Source organism: Capricornis sumatraensis, chromosome 1 (assembly GCF_032405125.1).
Source record: "Capricornis sumatraensis isolate serow.1 chromosome 1, serow.2, whole genome shotgun sequence".
NCBI lineage: Eukaryota > Metazoa > Chordata > Mammalia > Artiodactyla > Bovidae > Capricornis > Capricornis sumatraensis.
In genome coordinates, this window is record NC_091069.1 from 110899969 (window position 1) to 110925226 (window position 25258).

Genomic DNA, 25258 nt, shown 5'->3' on the forward strand with positions numbered 1-25258 from the left:
GTATAGTCATTTTCACAATATTGATTCTTCCTACCCAGGAACTTGGAATATCTCTACATCTGTTTATGTCATCTTTGATTTCTTTCATCAGAGGCTTATAATTTTCTGTGTACAGTTCTTTTGCCTCCTTAGGTAAATTTATTCCTAGATATTTAATTCTTTTAGTTGCGATGGTGAATGGGATTGATTCCTTAGTTTCTCTTTCTGATTTTTCATTGTTAGTATATAGAAATGCAAGTGATTTCTGTGTATTGATTTTGTATCCTGCAACTTTGCTGAATTCACTAATTAGCTCTAGTAATTTTCTGATACTATCTATCTTTAGGGCTTTCTCTGTGCAGTATCATGTCATCTGTAAACAGTGAGCGCTTTACTTCTTCTTTTCCGAACTGCATTCCTTTTATTTATTTTTCTCCTCTGATTGCTGTAGCTAGGACTTCAGACTTCCAGAAATATGTTGAATAAGAGTGGTGAAAGTAGACACCCTTGTCTTGTTCCTGATCTTAGGGCAAATGCTTTCAGATTTTCACCATTGAGAAAAATGTTTGCTGTAGGTTTATCATAGATGGGCTTTACTATGTTGAGGTAGGTTCCTTCTACGCCCATTTTTTGAAGAGTTTTAATCATAAATGGGTGCTGAATTTTGTCAAAGGCTTTTTCTGCCTCTATTGAAATTATCACATAGTTTTTATCTTTCTATTTGTTAACATGGTGTATCACACTGACTGATTTGCATATATTGAAGAATCCTTGCATCCTTGGAATAAACCCAGCTTGATCATGGTGTATGAGCTTTTTGATGTGTTGCTGAATTCTGTTTGCTAACATTTTATTGAGGATTTTTGCACTATGTTTATCAGTGATGTTAGCCTGTAGTTTTCTTTTTTTGTGTTGTCTTTGTCTGGTTTTGGTATCAGGGTGATGGTAGCCTCGTAAAATGAGTTTGGAAGTATTCCTTCCTCTGCAATTTTTTGAAAGAGTTTTAGAAGAATAGGTATTAGCTCTTCTATAAATCTTTAATAGAATTCTCCTGTGAAGCCATCTGGTCCTGGGCTTTTGTGTTTTGGAAGATTTTTGATCACAGCTTCCGTTTCAGTGCTTGTAGTTGGGTTGTTCATAATTTCTATTTCTTTCTGGTTCAGTCTTAGAAAGATTGAACTTTTCTAAGAATCTGTCCATTTCTTTAGAATGTCCATTTTATTGCCATACAGTTGTTCATAGCAGTCTCCTATAATCCTTTGTATTTCTGCATTGTCTGTTGTAACCTCTCCTTTTTCATCTTTAATTTTGTTTATTTGATTCTTCTCTCTCTTTTTCTTGATGAGTCTGGCTAAAGGTTTGTCAGTTTTGTTTATCTTCGCAAATAACCAGCTTTTAGTTTTATTAATCTTTACTATTGTTTCTTTCATTTCTTTTTCATTTCTTTCTGCTCAGATCATTATGATTTCTTTCTTTTTACTAATTTTTGGGTTTTTAAATTCTTTTTCCAGTTGTTTTAGGTGTAAAGTTAGATTGTCTATTTGATGTTTTTCTTGTTTCTTGAGGTAGGATTGTATTGCTATTAACTTCCCTCTTAGCACTGCTTTTGCTGCATCTCGTAGGTTTTGAGTTGTCATGCTTTCATTGTTATTTGTTTCTAGAAATTTTCTGATTCCCCTTTTGATTTCTTCAGTAATCTGTTGGTTATCTAGAAACATGCTGTTTAATCTCCATGTGTTTGTGTTTCTTACATTTTTTCCCCTTGTAACTGATAATCTAGTTTCATCGCATTGTGATCAGGAAAGATGCTTGATACGAATTCAGTTTTCTTAAATTTACTGAACTTTGATTTGTGACCCAAGATGCGGTCTATCGTGGAGAATGTTCCGTGTGCACTTGAGAAGAAGGTGCATTCTTCTGCATTCGAATGTTGGTGTGTTTGATATTGTCCCAGAGGTCTCTGAGACTATCCTCAGTTCTTTCCATTCTTTTTACTTTATAAGTTATTTCCACCATTTTATCTTCCAGCCCATTGATTCATTCTTCTGCTTCAGATATTCTACTATAGATTCCTTTTAGAGTATTTTTAATTTCAGTAATTGTGTTGTTTGTCTCTGTATGTTTATTCTTTAATTCTTTGTTAATTGTTACATTTTCTCCATTTTGTTTTCATGAATTTTGATCATCTTTACTATCAGTATTTGAATTCTTTTTCAGGTAGTTTGCCTATTTCCTCTTCATTTATTTGGATTTCTGTGTTTCTAGTTTGTTCTTTCATTTGTGTAGTATTTCTCTGCCTTTTCTTTTTTTTTTTTTAACTTATTGTGTTTGAGGTTTCCTTTTCCCGGGCTTCAAGGTTGAATTCTTTATTCCTTTTGATTTATGCCCTCCTAAGGTTGGTCCAGTGGTTTGTGTAAGCTTCCTGTAGGGTGAGATTTGTGCTGAGTTTTTTTGTTTGCTTGTTTTTCCTCTGATGTGCAAGACTGAGTGAGGGGGTGATCCTGTCTGCCGATGATTGGACTTGTATTTTTGTTTTGTTTGTTGTTTAGATGAGGTATCCTGCACAGGGTGCTACTGGTGGTTGGGTGATGCTGGATCTTGTATTCAAGTGGTTTCCTTTGTGTGAGGTCTCACTATTTGATACTCCCTACAGTTAGTTTTCTCATAATCTAGGGTCTTGGAGTCAGTGCTTCCACTCCAAAGGCTCAGGGCTTAATTTCTGATCAGGAATGAAGATTCCACAAGTGGTTCTTTATGGCATTAAGTGAGATAAAACAGATACCCCAAAATGAGAGTCCAAAGATGAACCCCAAACAAATGGTAGTTACAAAATCAGGCAAATAATAATTTACATATACATATACATATACATATACACCCATTAGCAAAGTCAAAACAGTCCAACAAATGTAAAGTGCAATAGATTGACCTGGTGAACAAAGGAAACCCAAAATTATATATACCAGTTAAGAACAAAACTAACCAAAGCACAAACTGGAAAAAATAAAAACCAAAAACTGAAGCACGGTGCCAATTGAGGAATAAAGCTATGAAAGTAAAGCTAACAAATATATTGAGAGGAAAGGAAAGAAGGAAAAAAAGGAATAACTATACAAAGTTAAATAGAGGTAGATAAAGAAGATTCATGGACAGTTATGACCAACCTAGACAGCAACCTAGACAGCATAGATCATGGCATCTGGTCCCATCACTTCATGGCAAATAGATGGGGAAACAGTGCAAACAGTGGCTGACTTTATTTTTCTGAGCTCCAAAATCACTTCAGATGGTAATTGCAGCCATGAAATTAAAAGACACTTACTCCTTGGAAGGAAAGTTATGACCAACCTAGATAGCATATTAAAAAGCAGAAACATTACTTTGCCAAAAAAAGGTCCGTCTAGGACCTTCAAGGCTATGGTTTTTCTAGTGGTCATGTGTGGATAGGAGAGTTGGACTGTGAAGAAAACTGAGTGCCAAAGAATTGATGCTTTTGAACTGTGGTGTTGGAGAAGACTCTTGAGAGTCCCTTGGACTGCAAGGAGATCCAACCAGTCCATCCTAAAGGAGATCAGTCCTGGGTGTTCACTGGAAGAACTGATGTTGAAGCTGAAACTCCAACCCTTTGGCCACCTGATGCGAAGAGCTGACTTGTTTGAAAAGACCCCAATGCTTGGAAAGATTGAGGGCAGGAGGAGAAGGGGACAACAGAGGATAAGATGGTTGGATGGCATCACCAACTCTATGGACATGGGTTTTGGTGAACTCCGGGAGTTGGTGATGGACAGGGAGGCCTGGCCTGCTCTGGTTCATGGGGTCACAAAGAGTCAGACACGACTGAGTGACTGAACTGAACTGAATATATATTAAAGATTAACTTCAAGGTGAAAAGCACAATAGGAAAAGCAAACAAAGGAATAAATGTAGAAAAAATAATAATAGGTTTAAAACATTAAGAATTAAAAAAAAGAGAGAGAGAGAAGAAAACTCCACAGAACTGCAAATCTCCAAAGTAGAGGCAGAGTTTATAAAAACAACAAAAAATGTGGCAAAAAAAAAAAAGCTCAAAAGCTTAGATTTCATAGTGCCAATAAAATTGACAGCTACAACAGAGGGGGAGGAAAAATCCTGAAGAATCAACAGAACAAGTCAAAACAGAAGAATAATAAATGTTTCTCTTGTCACTGCTGTCAGAGTCCTTTCCCTCGCTGGGGGTCCCAGTCCACCTCACCTCCCCAGGAAGCCCTCCAGCACTGTGCTGGTCTCTGGACCTGCTGTGGGGCAGCTCAGATTCTAATCTGGTCCCACTCCTGTGTGTTCTTCCCTCCAATGCCCACTGCTATCAGAACTAGTGCGTTTTCTTTTGTGGGAGCTCTCAATGTCCTTTTATATATTCCATAGACACAGGGTCTGCCTAGTTGATTGTGTGGATTTAATCTGCAGCTTGTACAGCTTGTGGGAATGTTTGGGTCTTCTTCCTTAGTCACACTGCCCCTGGGTTTCAATTGTGGTTTTATTTCCAACTCTGCATGTGGGTCGTCCGCTGGGGTTTGCTCCTGCCCTGGAAGACTTGGGTGTGCCCCGTGGGGGCCAGCTGTGGCGGTAGTGCAGCTGCTTGGCTCACAGGGGTTCTGGCAGCACCAGGTGGGCAGCAGGAAATATAGTGCTCTAAAAAGGTATGGAAACCAGTATTGGCCAGTACGCTCTAGGATTCTTGCCTGGAGAACCCCCCTGACAAAGAAGCCTGGCAGGCCACAGTCTACAGGATCACAAAGAGTTAGACACGACCAGAGTGACCCTACATGCATAGGCACGAGACTTTTTTTGCCTGTGGCAGCTCTGCGCCGGTGAGAGCTGATGAGCATGAAGGTGGGGCAGCTGCATGGCTTGCGGGGACCCTGGCGGTGCCAAGTGTGCAGGGACACAGACTACCTCTGCCACAGGAGTTATGGCGCTATCACAGTCCTTTCCCAAGCCTCTTGTACCTGGTGATCAGAATGCTTCTTTGGCCAGTCTTTCCCCATAGCTCCACCAGTTCAGGCACTTAGAGGGTTTCCTTGCCTGGGGTCCTTCTCTGTTGTTTGGTGCATCAGGCGCATAGAGGGGCCTCCCTGGCTAGGGTCCTACTCTGTAGTTTGGTGTGTCAGGCACTCAAACGGGCACCCTTAGTGGGGTCCTGCTCTCTAGTTCAGTGCCTCAGGCGTTTGATGGGCCAGCCTCTCTGTTGTTCAGCAGCTGGCCTGTTGGGGGAGAGAGGCTGTGGTGATGGCTCCACCCCCCTACGCTGACTCAGCAGTATCGCCTTGCTTCCATGACTGCCTGGCTTTCCTACACTGGCATTTCCCACCACAATCTCCTCCCTCACATCCCCTCCATCTGTCTCTGCGCAGTCAACAGCAGCCCTCGCCCTGCTCCACAGAGAGCAGGATCGCTCCACAATCCCTAAACTCCAGCTCCCAGCCGCTGCACCTTCCAGGGGACCTGCGTCCCTGTCTGGGGTATGCATGGCTGTGGAAGGACTGTCTGCTTCAAATTCCATTTAGGCTGCTGCAGATCAGCTGTTTCACTCTCACCCTTAAATGTTTCTCCTCCGACTTAGACAATTGCCCTGATATGAGGATCGGACCCCTGCCTCAGTTCCCCCACCCGCCAAGGGCAGGTCCAGTCCTACTAACACTCCTGTTTTTCCCCCTAGTTCCTTCCTTCTACCGAGTTTTGCATGGTTCTATATATTCTTTTCTGCTGGTCGGGTACTCCTGTCCGCTCTCAGCTGGTGTTCTGCAGGCACTTCTGTGTCTGAAGGTGTGTTCCTGATGTATCCGTGGAGAGGGATGAACTCCACATCCACCAACTCCTCCGCCATCTTGTTCTCTCTGTTTACTGCTTTTTAAACTGAACTCTTCTTTTCTTGTATGATGTGAACAGCTCATCCCCAAGTGGAACATCCCAGTGGTATTAAAATCAGAACGTCTAATACAAAGATTAATTGCATTTCCCAATTAGATCCCTCAGCCTTCATTGAAAACCTTAGTGATATCCCTAAAAATTCCAAAGAGCCATTATTGTAGCTGTTGATGCCATCTAATTGAAAGTAATAGGCATATAAGTGTAAAGGAAAAACATGTTACTAAGTATGATAGTCAAAGGAGTTAGTGGGGTAGTTTTACATGCTGGCGTTTTTTGATAGGAGTGGGTATTTTTGGCAGGGGGAGGGATACTGTTTGGTTCATTTCCCATCCTTCATAGTTCTGTTTCTAATATTGCAATTTCTTCCTTTCTTTTTTTTAAAAGTGTTTATTTCTTTTTGACTGCGCTGGGTCTTTGCTGCTGTGCAGGCTTTTTCTCTAGCTGTGGAGAGCAGGAGCTGCTCTCTAGTTGCAGTGCGTGGGTTTCTCATTGCGGCGGCTTCTCTAGGGTGTGCAGGTGTCAGTATCTGCAGCTCCCAGGCTCTAGACCGAAGGCTCAATCCTTGTGGCACGTGGGCTAAGGAGTTCCTTGGCATGTGGAATCTTCCTGGACCAGAGATTGAACCCGTGTCCCCTGCACTGGCAGGCAGATCCTTATCCACTGTGCGGAGAGGTCTGGGAGCTTTCTGATACTTCTTAGTAGGTCATTTATGGGATGTAGGATTCTGAAGGAAACGACCTAAACCGTCTCTCTCCCTGCCTGTGATTCTGGGCACAGATGAACCATACCAGAGGTTAGCATTGAAAATTTTCATACCTATCTCCTATATTTTACAGATTCCCTGCTGATAGAGCCACTTCCCTGGTGGCTCAGACGGTAAAGCGTCTGTCTACAATGTGAGAGACCTGGGTTCTATCCCTGGGTCGGGAAGATTCCCTGGAGAAGGAAATGGCAACCCACTCCAGTACTCTTGCCTTGAAAATCCCATGGACAGAGGAGCTTGGTGCAGGCCACTATCCATGGGGTCGCAAAGAGTCGGGCACAACTGAGCGGCTTCACTTTCTTTCTTTCTGCTGTTAGAAATAAACAGATTTAGAATAAGAAAATCATATGAGTGGGAGAAACCAGGAGGTTGGCAACTTACTCTGTGAAAGGCCACAGAGTAAATATTTTAGGCTTTGCAGACCCAGAGGCCACATGTAGCCAGAGGCAGCCATAGACAGTATGTGAACAAATGGGCACCACATTGGTGGCTTGAGCAGAAGCGGGTGGGCCCTAGCTTGCCGATCTGTGATAGAAAAGGTCCAGGAAAATGCCGATTTTAAGGTTTGGGGCTTTTGTGACACAAGCCCAGGTCAGGGGCAGTGTGTGTGTGTTTGGCTCTGGAGGAGGGCATGGCAACCCACTCCAGGATTCTTGCCTGGAGAATCCCATGGACAGAGGAGCCTGGCGGGTTACAGTCCATATGGTCACAATGAGTCAGACACGACTGGAGCGACTGAGCACGCGTAAACAGACTATTGTCATTATAATGAGCTATTTTTTTGTTACGATTCCCAGTCCTTAAGAGGTGACATGTTGGCAGTTTCGGTGTGATTTTTAAGTAGAAAGGCAGAACTAACAGAGCCTTAGAAATGCATTTTTGAAACAAGGAAGAGTTGCTATGAGGGAAGGAATTAGCACTGAGCAGGCAGCTTGGGGTTAAAGCATGGTTGTCTTGTTTCCGTTGGAACCTCTGATCTCAGGAAATGGTGCTGCTTTTCTTCTGAAACTGAAGTTGACCGGCTGCCAACAGAGCACCTTGATGTTTTTACTCCCAGGAAGGCTAGTTTGTGCTCAGGGTTGATGATCATCACCTTTAAAAGAAGAACAGACATCGTCTGTTCAGGCTTCACCCTGGAAGGGTGTTAGATGCTCATCCTTTGGGATATGGAGCGAGTGTTTTAGGCTGGCCAGGGCAGCCAGGAGTTTTGAAGGTCAAGGCTGTGCCCGAAGGGATGGGCAACACTTGGAGTTGGTTGAGTGAGCGTCACCTCATGGATCAGGGAGGGATCGAGGCAGAGATATTCACAGGCCGGGCTGAGGTCCACTCTGGTCCTCCCACGAGGATCCTAGATGGTCCAGGTAGACCAAGGCAGGCTGGTAGTATGGCAGCAGTTTCACTGAGCTCCGGTCCCAAGGAGGTGGTGGGTCTTTGGAGATGAAGGTCACTGGCACCCTCGCCCTCTCCTGGAGGGGAGCTCCCTCACTTTTAAAGGGACCTGCTGTCCTGGCCACTGTGATTTCTGAAGGTTTCGTGGTCAGGACCAAGGGCCTCCTCAGGCGCTAGTACACGTCCTCTGTCAGAGCTGCTGTGGCCTCCTGGGGTCAGTGGAAACCTCATGGTCTAGCCTCTGGGGTGTTTATGAAGTCAGGTGCTTAGGCAGCCCAGACTCAGTGGCTGGGATCCCTTTCTTTGTACCCTATCCCCTCTTTTCCCACCCCTGACCCGTCCGAACTGGGTAGGATGCAAAGGGAACCAGACAGATTGGGTTGGTCTGTAGAGAGCCCGGAGGCCTGTCCCTGAGAATTCTCTGTTTCTGGAACCCAAGGGTGCCCCCTCTGTGCGACTGACGGGGTCCCTAGTGTGACTCGGGGTCAGAGTGTGAAGGGAGACAGAGACCCTGATTCAGAGAGCCAGCGATGGACTGGGGTCACCCCTGTTGTGCTGGCCACTGGTTCTTCTTCCAGGAGGAGTTAGAATCACCAAGTGTTAAATGTGCTTGGCGTTGCTTAAGGTATTCTATGGAAGATTATGCATAACACCATTCTACCGCCTCCCCTCCACCTCACCCCCAAAGAATATAAGAATAAAACAACACACTCCTAGCTTCTAAAAGCAGCTTCGTTTTTTTTTTTAATGTGGACCGTTTTTAAAACCTTTTTTAAAGGTTTATTTTTAATTGGAGGGCAGTTGCTTTACAATGTTTTGTTGATTTCTGCCATACGTCAACATGTATAAGCCGTAGGCATACATATGTCGCCTCCGTCTTAAACTTCCCTCCCACCCCATCCCACCCCTCTAGGTTGTCACAGAGCACAAGGTTGAGCTCCCTGTGATATATAGCAGCTTCCCATTAGCTCTCTGTTTTACATATGGTAATGTATATATCTCAGTGCTACTCTCTGTTTGATCCATCTTCTCCTGTCCTCCATGTTTTTAAAGTCTATTCAGTTTGTTACAGTGTTGTTCCTGTTTTGTGTTTTGGTTTTTTGGCCATAGAAGCATGTGGAACCTTAGCTCCCCTACCAAGGGTCGAACCTGCACCCCTTGCAGTTGGAAGGCTAAGTCTCCACCACTGGACTCCTAGAGAAGTCCTGAAATGGCTTATATGATTCATCCTGTTTGGAAGAAGTAGAATTGCATTCTTCTTAGTAAACCAATTTTTATTTATTCAGGTCTAAAAGAATTATATTTTCTGAATTATGAGCACTGTGTAATATCATTTTGATTTACAGGAATAGAAATTACCTTAAGCACTATTATTACTATTGATGTTTGCATTGCTCCTGCAGCTGCTAAACTAGTACATTTTTGTTAAATGTGTATAAGCTGAAGTTTGAAGCTTGAAGAGAGAGCGTAGTTGAAAGATATATTTACCCCCAAAGTTTCCAGTGGGGCAGGAGGGTTTATTTCCATCTGTATAGGCTTCCTGTATTATCTGGGACCTGGAAAATTTTGTCTGAACAGGCTTTTGTGTCTCTCAGATGTGCTGAGGGAGTGGAGGGTGGAAGGGGAGCTCATTCATGGGGACTGTCTGTCCTCTTCATAACTGTAGTGTTTGTTACCACAAGTTATTGAAGTGAAGGGGAAAACCCAACGCCTTACGTGCCATAACCGCCTTCATTTTATGTTTTTCCAGTCTTCAAAACTGCCGTGGTCCTTGTCTATAAAGATGGTACCAAACAGAAGAAGAAACTTGTAAGACTTTTTCTTTCACCCACAGTTTCAAAGCATCTCCCCTTTCTATCTGCTTCTCAGTTGGCTCTGTGTGATTATAATTCTGAACCTGTGTCAGGCCTGAATGTTTTATGATTTTTTCTTTTTTTTGAGGTGTTAACTGAGCATTTGAGGAAATTGCCCATCCTGTAGGCGGCTCACATTTAGAGCATAAAATACTGGGTTAGCCAAAAAGTTCGTTGGGGTTTTTCCATAACATGGGGAAACCTGAGTGAACTTTTTGGCCAACCCAGTAAATAACTATTGAACCTACCTTGGCCAGAACTTTCCAGCACTAGTTTATCCCCTCCCTGTTCTTCCTGTCCCCCTGCTGTCCTTGTTTTGGGTTCCTCCCCTCCTTTTCCTTGTGTCTCTCTTTTGCCTGAATTTGGTTAGCAAGCTCATTTGCACACCCTCAGCAGATTTTCACCTGGCCTCTGGCTTGCTGCTGTGGGTGAACAGAAGTGCTCGTGGGGCTGGTAGGCGGCAGCCCAGGATTCCAGCATTGCTGTTTTTATTCTGAAAATTAAAACAATTTAATTTTTTAAATTAAAAAAATTTAGTTTTAGTAATGTTTTAAGTTTCATTATTTTTTGAAGTACAGTTGAGTTTACAGTATTGCGCCAGTGTCTGCTGTACAGCAAAGCAACTCAGTTATATGCATATAGACACTCCTTTTTCTATTCTGTTCCATATGGTTTACCACAGGCTATTGAATACAGCTCCCTGTACTATATACTAGGACCTTGTTGCTTATCCATCCTGGATATAATAGTTTGCCTCTGCTAATCCTACACTGCTAGTCCCTCACCCCCTAACCACAGGGCTGCTCTGTGTCTGCAGCATCACTGGTTTAGTAAGTGTGCGGGTCTGGTCCAGACTGAGACATGGATCTCATCCACCTGGTTCCTTCTCTCCGTACAGGTAGGATCACACAGGCTTTCAATTTACGAGGACTGGGACCCCTTCCGATTTCGACACATGATTCCTACTGAGGCTCTGCAGGTTCGCGCTTTGGCAAGTGCAGGTAAACTCTGAAATGGGCTGGGTACATCTTTCTATGTATGTAGCAGCTGTTTCTCTGAATCCATGCTCTTGGCCCCAACCACTCCACCGTCCTTTTTCTTCTTTGCTTATGTCTCCTTTCCCTCAATCTCTTCATTGCCTCTTATTTGCCCAACTATTTGTTAAATGATCTAAGTGAATGGACGTCATGCCTTTACTGCTGTTCCAAGGAATTCTATTTATTCTGTTATATATATTAATAACTTTACAGTGGCACATCTAAGTAGCAGTGAGTCTTGTACTTCTGGAAAGAATCTTTGAGACCGTGAGCAGATAAAGCCCATGTAAATGACTTACTGGGACTTTTAACTGAGAGACCCCGAAAGGCCTCCAAAGCACAAAAAAAGCCATTGAATACACTTTTTTTTTTTTTCCTGAAGCATTAAAAATCTTTATCTTTGTATAAGCATGAAATGTCACTTCTTCTTCTATTTCCCAAATATCCGTGAAGCCAGTTGTCAGTGATGAATGTATTGGGTTGGCCAAATAGTTTGTTCAGGTTTTTCAGTAAGATGCTATGGACAGTCTTGAACGTTTTGGCCAATTCAATACTTGATTAGATGGTGCTTTAGTGCTGAGAAGAGAGGCAAATGTCAGCATGGTGCTGACTTAGAATAGCAGTGTTTCTGTGACTTGGGGCCCATCCAGGGCTTCATTTGAGGCTGCGTTAGGAAGGAGCAATTAGCGGTGGTTCTCCCAGGCGCACCCTGGAAGGAACAGCTTTGGAGTCAAGTGGAAACTCTTGGAACACTCTGATCCCTGTCCCACCTGGACAGCAGGTGCAGCTCTCTGGTGGTGAAGAGAGGCTGAGAAAGTGGACCTCCGCAGGTGCACAGTCATCTGGACTTCTGTTTGGTGTTGCTGGTGTCGACGAAAAAGTATAGTCACAGCCTGAAGGTAGAGAGTTATTTTATTTGGTGGGAAAGTTTAGGACTCCGAGCCCAGGAGACAGCATCTGAGTAGCTCTGAGAAACCTGCTCCAAGGAGGCAAGAGGGGAAGTCAGGCTATATACAAGTTTGCCATGGAAGCAGGCAGTCTGAACACCAAAGATCAAGTATCAGGTTAAGCATTTAGCATTCTGTGTATGGGAAGAGGCAAGCCTCTGGGCTCACTGAATGCATTCCTTTCCTATGTGCCTCAGCTATCTGGGGTCAACCCTGTTTCCCTGTCCACCTTGCTTCTTGCATTCCCCCAGCTCCTCAGCAGTCACTGTAGGGGCTGGCAGCATCCTCTGGAATGCAGTTTTGGGAGCCCTCATTCACCTTTGGAGGCCAGAAATCACTGATGGCTATGACATTTCTTGTTTATTGACATGGCAAGAGATTTCATTTCACACTGGCATCTAACATGAGCGCACAGTTCTTTGTGCCTGATTGGCATCACTCATCTTCTCCCCGTTTGCACTTGTCCCCTCCATCAGCCATAAAGTTGGCTCTAGTCCTTACAGAGGGCTTCCCTGGTGGTGCCGAGGTTAAAGCATCTGCCTGCAATGTGGGAGACCTGGGTTCGATCCCTGGGTCTGGAAGATCCCCTGGAGAAGGAAATGGCAACCCACTCCAGTATTCTTGCCTGGAGAATCCCATGGATGGAGGAGCTTGATGGGCTCCAGTCCACGGGTCGCAAAGAGTCGGACATGACTGAGCGACATCACTTTCACTTTCAGTCCTTATAGAACCAACTCTTTCCTAATCCAGTGTCTTGAGGACAAACCATCTGCAGTATTTGGTAAACCTTCAGTTACTCACCCAAGTTAAACTAGAAATCGCTTCCTTCACAGCTCTTATGCGTCACACAGAGAGAACTCAAATGCAAAAACCACGACTGGTAAATGCATTGGGGGTGACTTATGAATATTTCTCTGGCAAACCTTCTGGTCCAGAGATTTACCCTGTTGCTTTTTCACTCTGATTTGATTAGTAAAATTGATTTACAGATGAATTTTCAGGAACCTAGAAATCTTAAGTCTACAAACAACTCGAATAGTATTGTGAAGTTTGGGCTCTTAAATACTAGTGTTGTCTTACTTTACAACCCTAGGTTGTGAATTTTCTAGTTCCTGTGTTTCCTTGTGCCTGGTTTATATCTGGAAAAGCCCATGTTTACAGCATACTATAAAGGCCCATCTCAGGCAGGAATTTTGCCTTCCGTGAAGATCATAAGTTTGGAAAACAAAGCCATCTTTGTGAATGTGACATTCCATTCTCATCCTCGGGTTTTCACTCAAATCAAGTTTAAAATCATCAAGATGAAAGCTTATTTTCATGGAGTTGTAAAGACTAGCCAACACATCTCCTTATGAATTACATGCCAGTGGATTTGAGAATCAGAAGATGGAAATTTCTAGATTTTTGTCTGCATTTGGGAGAACTTGTGAAACTTAGTTTATATGGGTCCTGCTAAGTTGTTGCTGCTAAGTTGCTTCAGTCGTGTCTGACTCTGTGCGACCCCATAGACGGCAGCCCACCAGGCTCCCTGGTCCCTAGGATTCTCCAGGCAAGAATACTGGAGTGGGTTGCCATTTCCTTCTCCAATGCATGAAAGTGAAGAGTGAGAGTGAACGGTTGGGTTTAAATAATGTGGGTGTGATGAGGGTTTGTTGTGACCAAGGTGTGGAACCACTAGGTCAGCATGAGACTTCACAATGTGCAGAGTTCAGTGGGCCTGCAATGAACTCTTTTATAAACACTAATAATGAATAACATGGTAAAATAATATGATATTCAGGCACTGAAAGACTTAGAAATTACTGCTAAATATAGCTTATTCTTACCGTCTCAGATACCATTTTTGCTTCACTCAGATTGGACTCTATGGGTAGACTGAGAGAGAAGAGCCCCATTTATTCCCAGGACATGCCTGTCCAGGGCACCAGGCCTGTTCACAGTGGGAAGGCTGTCCTGCTGGGAAAGGGCCTCCTCTCTTTATCACTGGCCTAGATTGGAATCTTGGGCTCCATCTCATCCAACTGTTGCCAAAACAACAAATTACTTAATTAAAATAGTTCAGCCAAACGGGCGGTGAAGCTAAAGGGTCAGTTCTTCCATCAGTATGATTGACTGATTGTCCTTTTAGACCATCCAGAGGGAGATTTTAGCAACTGGAAATTTTCCAAGCGTTCTTTTCTTTTGCACCCATTAAGCTCTCAATCACTTGGCCTCTTGAGATCACAGGACAGGAATGAAGTTGCTTTGGTCTTAGGCGGCTCTGCACTATTTAATCCTGACACCAAAGCATGCAAGATGCTTTTATAAAAACGCAAATAAATTTCTTTGAAACATACTCTCCTTCATCCTTGTTTTAATTTACCTAGATGCAGAAGCAAATGCCGTGTGTGAAATCGTCCATGTGAAGTCGGAGTCTGAAGGGAGGCCAGAGAGGGTCTTCCACCTGTGCTGCAGGTGAGCCTGGAGCCGTGAAGTGTGGGCTGTGCTGCTCAGGGGAAGGGGTGTGACTGTGCTTGGTGTCCCCAACCCCTCTGGGTTCTCTGGACCAGCCTGTGCATCCTTAGAAGCTATATCCTTTTTCCTGTACATTTGAGAAAGTACTTAACACTTAATTGAGTAAGAGTCATTGGATCAATTAATTTTATTAGAATACAGACAGTAACCTGGTCAATTTAGTATCTTTCTAAAAGGAAATTGGAATTTTCATACATATCCATCATTCGAATGAGGGCGTCCTTCCCTTGTGTACATTTGGCGGGTTAGAAGGACATGGTTGTCTTAATAACGCTTGGTTTTGGGGTTTGGGTGCAGTTTGTACTGTAACATCTCTGAGATGCAACAGGTGGGGGAGTCAGCGGGGAGGAGGGGAGTGTTACAGGGATTCATCATCACGCAGAGAAAGCTCAGCCTAGGGAGGCTGGCACAGGTGACTCGGATTCACCTGCAGATCTGGAGTGGAAGCTGAGCTTATGATATGGGCTTCTACTTATTTCTTCTTATTCTTACTCGCCCCCCCCCCCCCCCATTCCCCTCTGCTCCTCCTTTTCTTTGAGCTCTGGAGAATTTGAGAATTGTACTCTTCTCAAGTGCAGCCCATACTCTCTACAGAATAAATATTTTATGGTTGTTAATAATATTTTACAGTGTGACTGCTGATATAGTAAGAAGACACATTTACCAAACATCAACTAGGCTAAGCACCTTTCCTGCATTATTTCAGTTAATCAGCCTGAGGTATTTATTCCATTTTTACAAATGAGGTGTCAAGGCTCATAGAGGCTACTTTGCTGAAATCTTACAGCAAATGAACTCTGAGTTCAAGCTCAGTGGGTTTGACTTCAAAGCCTGTATTCTGTATTTCTGCTTTACTTGTCTGTGTTGGTTGACAGGGAACAATAAATCCAAATCCTGGGAACCTGCTGGAACTAGAACAGAAATTTTTTTCAAATAACCTATGTGTGGTTTAGCAGCATCCTTACCACATGTAGCACTCCCTTACCACATTATCTAGCTGGAACCAAGATTGCCGGGAGAAATATCAATAACCTCAGAGATGCAGATGACACCACTCTTATGGCAGAAAGTGAAGAGCAGCTAAAGAGCCTCTTGATGAAAGTAAAAGAGGAGAGTGAAAAAGTTGGCTTGAAGCTCAACATTCAGAAAATGAAGATCATGGCATCCAGTCCCATCACTTCATGGGAAATAGACGGGGAAACAGTGGAAACAGTGTCAGACTTCATTTTGGGGGGCTCCAAAGTCACTGCAGATGGTGACTGCAGCCATGAAATTAAAAGACGCTTACTCCTTGGAAGAAAAGTTATGAGCAAACTTGTGATTTTGTGGTTTTTGTTGTTAAATCAACAGGGTCCAATGAGCCTGCCCCAGAGATGCCATATTCATTGTTAATAGGGAATACCAGGTAAAACTTACCTGGGTAAAAATATTGAGATCTTAGCAAGAAAAATAACTGACCTAGGATGTACTTTGGGAATTGGGACTTGGGAAGATTTTCCAGTTCTTAACAATGTAGCTTTAATATTTTCATGTTGGCATGTGCCCTGGGAGGCATTGATATATTTAAAGCATTACTGACCAGAGATGTATTAATAGGTCTTTTTTGTTGCCCAAATGTTATTGACTGGAGTTGTTTCAGTTTTTGCTTACATGATACTGAGTTGGCCAAAAAGTTCGTTCAAGTTTTCTGTAAGATACGATGAAAAACCTGAATGAACTTTTCGGCCAACCTAGTAAGTCACTGGCCACAGATGTTAGGTTCTGTAGAAATTCCCCAGTCAGTAATGCGTTAACAAGGAGGCCAAGTTAGAGGAAGCTCAGGGTGTTGGGACATTATTTCAGGGGCGCTGCAGAGCTGCAGGAATCCTTGGTTCCTTTGTCTGTAAAGATGCTATAGAATGAAAGACTCTGCCTTAAGTACTGAGAGCAGAATCTGGCAACTCTGTCCATAAAATCCATCTCTCCATCAGTCTGTTCAGTAATGGGGTGCTCTGTCCCAAATTGGTTGCAGGAGATGAGTCACAAAGCATAAAGGGAAAGGAATACGTGTTCTTTATCTCCAGCAATGAAAATGCTCCTTGGCAGTGAAATTGGAGTGGTGGCCTCCCATCTTTAACTTTGGTCCTCGGGATATTTGTTTGACTGTACCTGATAGCATCAGAAGTTCACCATGTGTTAAGTGCTGTTTCCCCAACACGTGTAAATCTTCTTTTCATAGCTCCCCAGAGAGCCGAAAGGATTTCCTGAAGGCTGTGCATTCCATCCTGCGAGATAAGCACAGAAGACAGCTCCTGAAGACCGAGAGCCTTCCCTCGTCCCAGCAATATGTCCCTTTTGGAGGAAAGCGGTTGTGTGCGCTGAAAGGGGCCAGGCCGGCCATGAGCAGGGCAGGTACTGTGGGGATTCAGACATTCAAAATCCCCGTCACCCCCGCTCCACTGTAGAACTGACGTCCTTGTTGAACAAGACTTAGATGTGGCCTTGTGGGGGCTAATGTTGGAGTACATTCTTCCCTGGTGTGAGGTTCCCTGCCTTTGCCTCCCTCCGTTGATTTAAGCCTTTCGCCCTCCCTCAAGCTCTCCCTTGGCTGCCCTCCTCCTCCTGGCTGGTGAGCTCCCCCTCTCATTCGCCGAGCCAGGAAGTAAGCACCTTCTCCTACTTGGAGGGGCTGTCTTAGCCTGCTTGCCGAATGAGAGTTGCTGCTTTGCATGACAGCCAGCTTTGTCCAGCAAAAAAAAAAAAAAAGCAGTGTGTGATGTCTCAGCAAGGTCACAGCCCACCGTTCTGAGAACACGGTGGCTTTGTCCTCTAGAAACACAGCCAGGCTTGTTCTCAGTAGGGAGGCCATGTTTGGTAGATCAGATGACCCATCAGATGTTACCCTCACCTGTGCCTGCAACTTTAATTTTAGCCTCTGTGTTGATTTGGGGCAGCCTTGAGCTGCTATTGGAAAAGAAGAATCTGGAATTTAAATGGTCCCAGAGTAAATACTCTTTTAGGACTTATTATATCACCTTAAAGCAGTGAAGATCAATACTACCACCTGTAAATGGCATTAAAATCTATCTAGGAAGAAAGATATTTTCATAACACTTGGGTATTAAAGACATCAAGATTTAACATTTTTATCACTCCTTCCTTAAGAAGCAGTCCAAAATTTTGCAGGGAACATTCCAATAAAAGAGGCTTCCTTTGCATTCGCCAAAACGCCTTCTGTTCTGGTGAATTTTCTGCCTGTTCTCAATTGTGTTGAAGAGGCAGGTATGACACTGAATGGTTGAAGGTTTTCATAGACAAAACCTGCCTAGCTTGATAGGGTATATTACATTCTAAGTACCTTAAGTTTAGCCAATGTTAAAGGGCCTAGTTACATCTAGTCTTCAATCAGTTGCTAAATGTTTATTGGAAACCTGGTACGGTGAACACCTAGCACTCTTCTGGACTTGCCAGTATCCATACTTCCCCATCCACGATTTCTCCTGGAGTCCTCATGTATTAAATAGCTTTGCTCATCCCTTTAGAGCTCATAGCAGAGAATTTCACCTTGGAATTATCTCATTTGTTTCTTTCATTTTCCAGATATATTTAATTAGGATTGGGACTATGTGTCCCAACCTCAGGAAAGCCCACCTGTCATTGGCCAGGTGTTACTTGTTAATTGATGAACCTAAAGTTAGATAGAGCTCCATTCACTTTGAAACTAAGCATTTGTAGTCTGTGGGACACTCAGGAGTTTTCTTGCTGAGATCCCTTTGGAAAGAAGACTCTGTTATCTTGAATATCAAGAGAGAAAGCCTTGGTGTCAGAGCCTAATGGCTCATTTTTGGCTGAAGAAAGTCTTTATCACTTTGCTTTTGAAGTTCCTCACTCTCATCATTCACATTAGATGATTTGAAAATGGTGTTTGAGTGGGTCAGCACTGTACTAGCTAATCAGTCTTAATAGTGAATAATGGCAGTACTCAAGTCAAAGATTGTCTCTTGGAACCCCATAAGGCTGGCTAGGTTATTATGTATTCTTTTAGTAAAGGATAGATTCTTATGCTTCTTTGCTCATTGTTGTGATTCACGACACCCAGCTAGTTTATTTTTCCTTTTGCTCTTGTTTGAATAGAACAGTAAAGGCAAATATTCTGCCTCCCTTCACCAAATGTCTGCCAGTGATCCAACTACAAATTTTTTTGTTTTTCAACATTTTCTTATGGAAATTCTTAGACATATAGAACAAATGAAAGAATTATACACATTCCTACCTGCTGTCTGTAATTAACATTTTTATATATTTTCATTACCACATATCCATCTATCATCCATCAACTCATCTTGCTTTTGACACGTTTTCAGAATACAGACATTAGCACTCCTTACCCCTAAATACTTCAGCCAGCACATCCTTGACAAATATTTCCAGTATCCCAGTTTGGAATTAAGGTAGTTCTAATATAGTGATTGGAGAGTCAGGCTTCACTGTGATGATATCGAGGTAAAATTGAACAATAATTTTTGCTTCTTTCCAATGGAATAGTACTATTTTTTTTTTTTTATTCTTTCTGTTTTCTGTTTTTCCGGGAGTGCTTTTCATTCCCTACCTTGAATGAGAGGAATGATGTCGGAAACACAGGGATCTGAGACAGAGGATGGTCAGAATGGGAGCCAATTTAGACCATTGTCCAGCTTACTGACCTTGCACCTGCTTTATTTGAAGTGAAGGCTATATTTGTCAGTAATTATGAATAGTCATCTTTCTTCTTGCAGCCCTGAAGCAGCTTAATGAATTTTGGGGCACAGATTTCAGGAAAGCAGCTCCTTATTGGTGTCTAGGCTCCCCACCCCCATGGGAAAGCACATGGTACATTTCACTGTTTGTGGAGGATGTGTCTTTAGTGTGTGTGTGTGTGTCTGTGTGGTTATTTGCTTGACTGGGTGGCATATTTTGCTTGTTTTTAGTAATACTGACTTCCTAGAGGGCAGTGAGGTGAAAATACAGAATACAGAGATTTGTTTTTCTTAACTGTTAGTCACTTTATTTTGCACTTTGCTCATCAGCAGCTTGAGTGTTGTATTATTCCTTTCTCATTCCACTCAGGCACTAGTAGTTTAATCGCTTTGTGGAAGAGAAACTGGGGATACATAGAACAGAGTCAGGAAGGGACTAAGGCTCAAAGTTGCTTTAGCCTCAGTTTCACCTGAGGTTTTGTCAGAAAGAGGACTTGACGTCTCTGAGACCCAGTCTTTTCTGTAGTTTCTCCAGAAACAATGGTGCGCCCTTAAGGTACCTGCAGATCCTCAGGAAATGTGACGTTCAGAAAGCAATGTAACTTGGACCAGTATTTTTCCCTCCTTGGTACAACATGGTGATTTCTCTAAAGACAGTAAAATGCTGAAAGCATCTCCATCCTTGCTAAATGACTCTAGGAGAGCCCCCGGGGATCCTCAGAGCACTGTGCCGCAGGCCATGGTCAGGAAGGAGGGTGCTAATTAATCCCAGAGTCAGTGGTGGACTTGACAACAGCAGGAATCTGTATTACCTGCCTCCCAGGTGCACTGGTAGAGAATTGGATTATTTCAGAGGGAGTCAAATCCCCTTTTCCACATAACCTACAACCCACCCACGTCCCTGTCACCACCCCCAGCCTCCTTTCCCTTCATTCAGTGACTAGAATATCCTCTTAAGTCCAGACATCTGTCCCAGGTAAAGCCCCCCTCCCCGCCCCATGAGACAGACTGGACTCTAAGCCCCAAATGATACCCAGGCCCCAAATGCATATCTCGTAGTCTTTTCCTTTCCTTTATCTTGTATTTGCTTTCTGGATTTTCATCACACGTAAAGCATGTGGGGGTTTTATTGTTATATTTTTGTGTGTGTGTGCAGTGTCCGCCCCAAGCAAGTCTCTTGGGAGGAGGAGGCGGCGACTGGCCCGAAACAGGTTTACCATTGATTCCGATGCCATCTCCGCCAGCAGCCCGGAGAAAGACCCCCAGCAGACCCCCGGTGGCGGGGACACTGACCGCTGGGTGGAGGAACAGTTTGATCTTGCTCAGTATGAGGAGCAGGATGACATCAAGGAGACAGACATCCTCAGTGACGATGATGAGTTCTGTGAGTCGGCCAAGGGTGCCGCAGCGGACAGAGACCTGCAGGAGCGGCTTCAGGCTGCCTCCATCACTCAGCGGGAGAGAGGCCGGAAGCCCCTGGACAGCCACGCGTCCCGCATGACGCAGCTCAAGAAGCAAGCCGCCCTGTCGGGCATCAACGGAGGCCCGGAGAGTACGAGCGAGGAGGTCATTTGGGTTAGGCGCGAAGACTTTGCCCCCTCCCGCAAGCTGAACACTGAGATCTGACTGTGTCACATTCTTCCCATCCGTAGCGAGTCCGTGTAGATACGTCTCCTGCCCCCCCACCCAACTCCACCGCCCCCCCCTCCCCCAACGGGACCCACGATGGGGGGGGAGAAAAGCTCCCTTTAAGTCGCACTCTTGCACAGTTTTGGCAGCTGACTTTGTTCTGAAGCCATGTAGCCACCCAACTTGATCATTTTTAACCACATCGGAAAGAATTGTTCAAGAATTCCAAATCAGCTTGAGCTTCTGTATATTATTACTAAGGGCTTTTATTTATTCTCAATTAATCAGGGCCTAAAAGAATTTAAAAAAAATAAGAAAGAAAAATTCTATAGCACTGGAAAGCAAATTACCCCAGGAGTTGAAGTATGTACAACAGATTAGCTTAAGGGATAGCACATGAAAAATTAATAAGGACTCTATCTGAAATTAATCCAGGAGCCACTTCCTAGTTGGGAAAACAAAGCAACTGTACAGCTCGCAGCGTTCTTTCTCCTTTCCCTCTTAAATGTCTGAGAATATCTGTGTATTTTAAGAATGTGTGAGGAGAGGGTGAAGCTTTATGTTTTGATGAGCCTTTTAAAATTCTTCCGTTTTTTCCTCTTCTGTATTAGTCTATGGCTGGTCTTACTTGATGTCGGTATTCGGAAGTTCTAGTTTTGCATAGAATTATAAAGATGCCAAACTCCTTGAAAAGAGATCCAAATTTATCACTTTAAAAAAACACTATTTTTTGTATTTTATCTGAGATGCAGGGGGGCACAAACAGATGAGACATTTACAGTGTTAGTGTAACTCTGAGTTTAAAGAATGAGGATTTTACCTTTTACAGAGAGAGTGAGGTGTGGTGATTTTATATTTATATATGAAAGGCCAACAAGATGCTTAGAAGCTTTTTTCCCAAGAAGCAGTTTTTCTTTTTCTTTTTTTTTAATGTTTGAATCTCTATTTGAGATGGGAGCTTGGTTGGATTAAACGTGACACCGGAATGGGCAGTGTGTGTGTCTGTTGCACATGGCGGGGGAGGGGAGACTCCTTTTCACGGGGTTGCCATGGTGATCGTTGGTTTTCCCATCATAGTTACGTCTCCATCCATAGATGACCTACCCCTTCCCTGATAGTCCATAACCAAACCTCTTAACAAAACAACCTTTTCAAAAACATGTCTTGTATTTAACACTTTCTTCATGCCAACAAACAGGGTAAACATGCTAAAAAAAAAAAAGAAAACAACTAATGTTCTAAACAGGTTTCCAAACAGGATGAACAAAAACAATTTAAAGCACTTTCAAATTTTTTTTTAAAGGTTTATAGCTTTTTTTTTTTTTTTCCCATTTCACAATGTCCACTTCCTAAAAAAGGTTTAAATAATATGAAAACTTTCTTTTTGGGGAAAATATCTATTTGGTGTTTGACACATCAGTAGGTACTTTAAAGACCTGAATTTTATATAGCTTTAGGAATTATATTTTATAAAGATCAGTTATGAATTTATATTTCCAGACAATAGAGAGTTCAGAACATCACGCTCTTGTGCCCCTGCTTGCTTTACCTGCTTCCCCACCGTGTCCCTTCCTTTTCGGGTTTCCAGGGCTTTGAGCTTGATCTTTTGAGAGTTTTATTCTATTAAATTTTTGCTATATCTTCTGATTTTCTTAAAGAGCTTTAGAATGGTTTCTATACCCTTTGTATCACTGCATTGTTCCATATCATCTCTAATTCGATTGTGTCTGGGTGGAAAACTGAAGCGGAGGCTTCTAATAGGCCCACTGACCAGTCCCAGTGCAACGGGTTTGTCTGAAAATGCTGGAAAGTCTGGTGCTTGGAGAGGGTGCCATTGTCTCTTGTACATAAGGTCATGACGTGTCTATGTCAAAAGTTCTTATATATTTCTTTTATAAGCTGAAAGAAGGTCTATTTTTATGTTTTTAGGTCTATGAATGGAACGTTGTAAATGCCTGTCAAACAATAAAAAAATACTGAAAAGTGGACGGTCCTGTGCTTTTTTGGATGGAAGGATGGATGGAGTTTGTGGGAGAAAATACTTAAGGGTGCCTTTTTGTTTTTCTAAATAATTATCATGACCATCAAGGGAAAGCTGACTTGGGGGTCCTTTTAAGTTTGTTAGTGTATGTTTAAATTGAAGTGTAATTGACGTATAACTTTATGTTAATTTTAGGTACAGAACATAATATGTGTATTGCAAAGTGATCACTACAGTAAGTCGTTAACATCATCACCAGCTATAGTTATAAAATATTTTTTCTTGTGATGAAGACCTTGAAGATCCACTCTCCTAGCTACTTCCAGATAGGCAATATAATGTCATCAGCTGTGGTCACCATGTTGTACAGTGCATCCCCATGACTCATTTTGCAACTGAAAGTTGTACTTTTTGATGTCCTTTACCTGTTTTGCCCATCTTCCACCCGACCTCAGGCAACCACCAGTCTGTCCTACGTATCCATGAGCTTGGTTTATTGTTTGTTTGTTTTTTAGATTCCACATACCCGTGAGATGATAGTGGCATTTATCTTTTGCTGTTTATAGAGCTCCAGACTTTAAAAAAAATTTTATTGGTGTATAGTTGATGTTGTGTTAGTCTCCAGTGTACAGCAAAGTGAGTCAGTCATACACATATTCATGCTTTGTAAGCTTCTTTTCCCTTATAGGTTATTATAGAATACTGAGTGGAGTTCCCAATGCTTTACATTAGGTCCTTGTGGATTGTCTATGATTATGGGCTTCCCTTGTAGCTCAGTCAGTAAAAAAATCTGCTGCAATGCAGGAGACCCAGCTTCGATCCCTGGGTCGGGAAGATTCCCCTGGAGAAGGGAATGGCAACCCACTCCAGTATCCTTGCCTGGAAAATCTCATGGACAGAGGAACCTGGTGGGCTGCAGCCCATGGGGTTGCAAAGAGTCGGGCACGACTGAGCGACTAACACTTAGTGTGTGTATGTTAATCCCAAGCTCCTAATTTATCCCTCCCTGTCACATTTCCCCTTTAGTAACCATACATTTGGTTTTGAAATCTGTGAGTCTGCTTTGTAAATAAGTTCATTTGTGTTATTTTTTTTTTAATTAGATTCCACATATGAGTGATATCATATGATATTTGTCGGTGGAGTCTGAAGCTTTAACAGGAACAAAAAAACATTGCAGTTCCTCAGCATCTCAAGTCTCCACGTGCTCACATAGCGCTCATCTGTTTAGCCAGTTACTCTCAGGTTGGGCTTCCCTGGTGGCCCAGGTGGTAGAGAGCCCACCTGCAATGTGGGAGACCTGGGTTTGATCCCTGGGTTGGGAAGATTCCCCTGGAGGAGAGCATGGCAACCCTCTCCAGTATTCTTGCCTGGAGAATCCCCATGGACAGAGGAGCCTGGCAGGCTACAGTCCATGGGGTCACAAAGAGTCAGACACGACTGAGCAACTAAGCACAGCACGGGGGAGGCATGGCACATGTTTAAAAACCTAAATCCAGGATTCTTCATATTTTAAAATCAGGAACCACCATAGAACATAACCCTGACTTTTCATGTAGTTTCAATGTGCTCTGTACTCAGACCAGACCAAAGTTGGGTTTTTTAATCCAGTGGGATCCTAACAGAGTTGCTCCATCCTCTTTAGCTTCAGGACTTAATCTCTTTCTGAGAGCCATTTGGGGTTTCCTGGGCTGTTCCTAAGAGCTCTCTCATTTCTAATTTCAGTGTCTTCATCTTAAACAGAACATTCTGTGTTGTGTTCTAATCTGTGCTGGTGTTTTATGCCTGGTATCCTTGCCTTGAGCTTTAGACATTGGTTAATTATTACACTCTCACTTTCAATTAAGATGTTAGCATTTTGGCTTGTGAACTCTTGACTAGGTTCTTGAATATACACATGTATGCAGACACACATACACAGTGGGTTCATATTATTTATTAATTTATACTGTTTTATTAATCTGAATTTTATCTTTTATGATACAATTTGTGGACATTTTCCTATCATTATAAATAGATCTGTATCACTCTGAGTCATAACTACATAGTAATTCATCTTAACGGATGGCCTGTGGTTTACTGTAATTCATATACCCAATTCCCTGCTGAAGGACAGTAAGAATTCTAGTTTTTAATCACTAAAAATACCACGAACATTCATGTTGCATATTCTTTGTGCAGGAGTCCAGTTATGTCCATAGAGTACAGTCCAAGAAATAGCTTTGTGTACATTTATATGCATTTGAAAGGTTTTGATGCACATTTCTGAATTGTAGGACACTGTACACCTGTTTGGCTTCTGGTGAGTCTTCTAATCAAAATTCTAATTCCTACGTGGTGTCTTCTCTTTGTCACAGAAATGCCTATGGCTTTGTCAAGGGAAACTGGCTTTTTCCCCTGAGCATGTGTTTAGATTCTTGGGCTGGATATGCCTGGTGAGCTTGACCTTCTCTGTGTTCCATCCTGCTTCCTCCAGCCCACATGCAGTTTTACTGGAATATTTGGTCATTAGTCTATAGGATTTGGGGTATTTAGGGTAACATG

The 25258-nt window shown here is 43.0% G+C and overlaps 1 protein-coding gene across 5 annotated transcripts in view; it reads left to right on the forward strand.

Moving 5' to 3' along the window:
* The window catches only part of TIAM1 (TIAM Rac1 associated GEF 1), a 159110-nt gene extending 138380 nt beyond the window's left edge, over positions 1-20730 (forward strand). For all 5 annotated transcript variants that reach the window (XM_068971664.1, XM_068971676.1, XM_068971671.1 and 2 more), the window contains 5 exons: positions 9789-9847; positions 10790-10892; positions 14242-14329; positions 16608-16780; positions 20261-20730. In XM_068971664.1, the coding sequence (XP_068827765.1) occupies positions 9789-9847; positions 10790-10892; positions 14242-14329; positions 16608-16780; positions 20261-20730 (893 nt within the window). The remainder of the gene's footprint in view (positions 1-9788; positions 9848-10789; positions 10893-14241; positions 14330-16607; positions 16781-20260) is intronic.
* The last annotated feature ends 4528 nt before the right edge of the window (positions 20731-25258 follow it).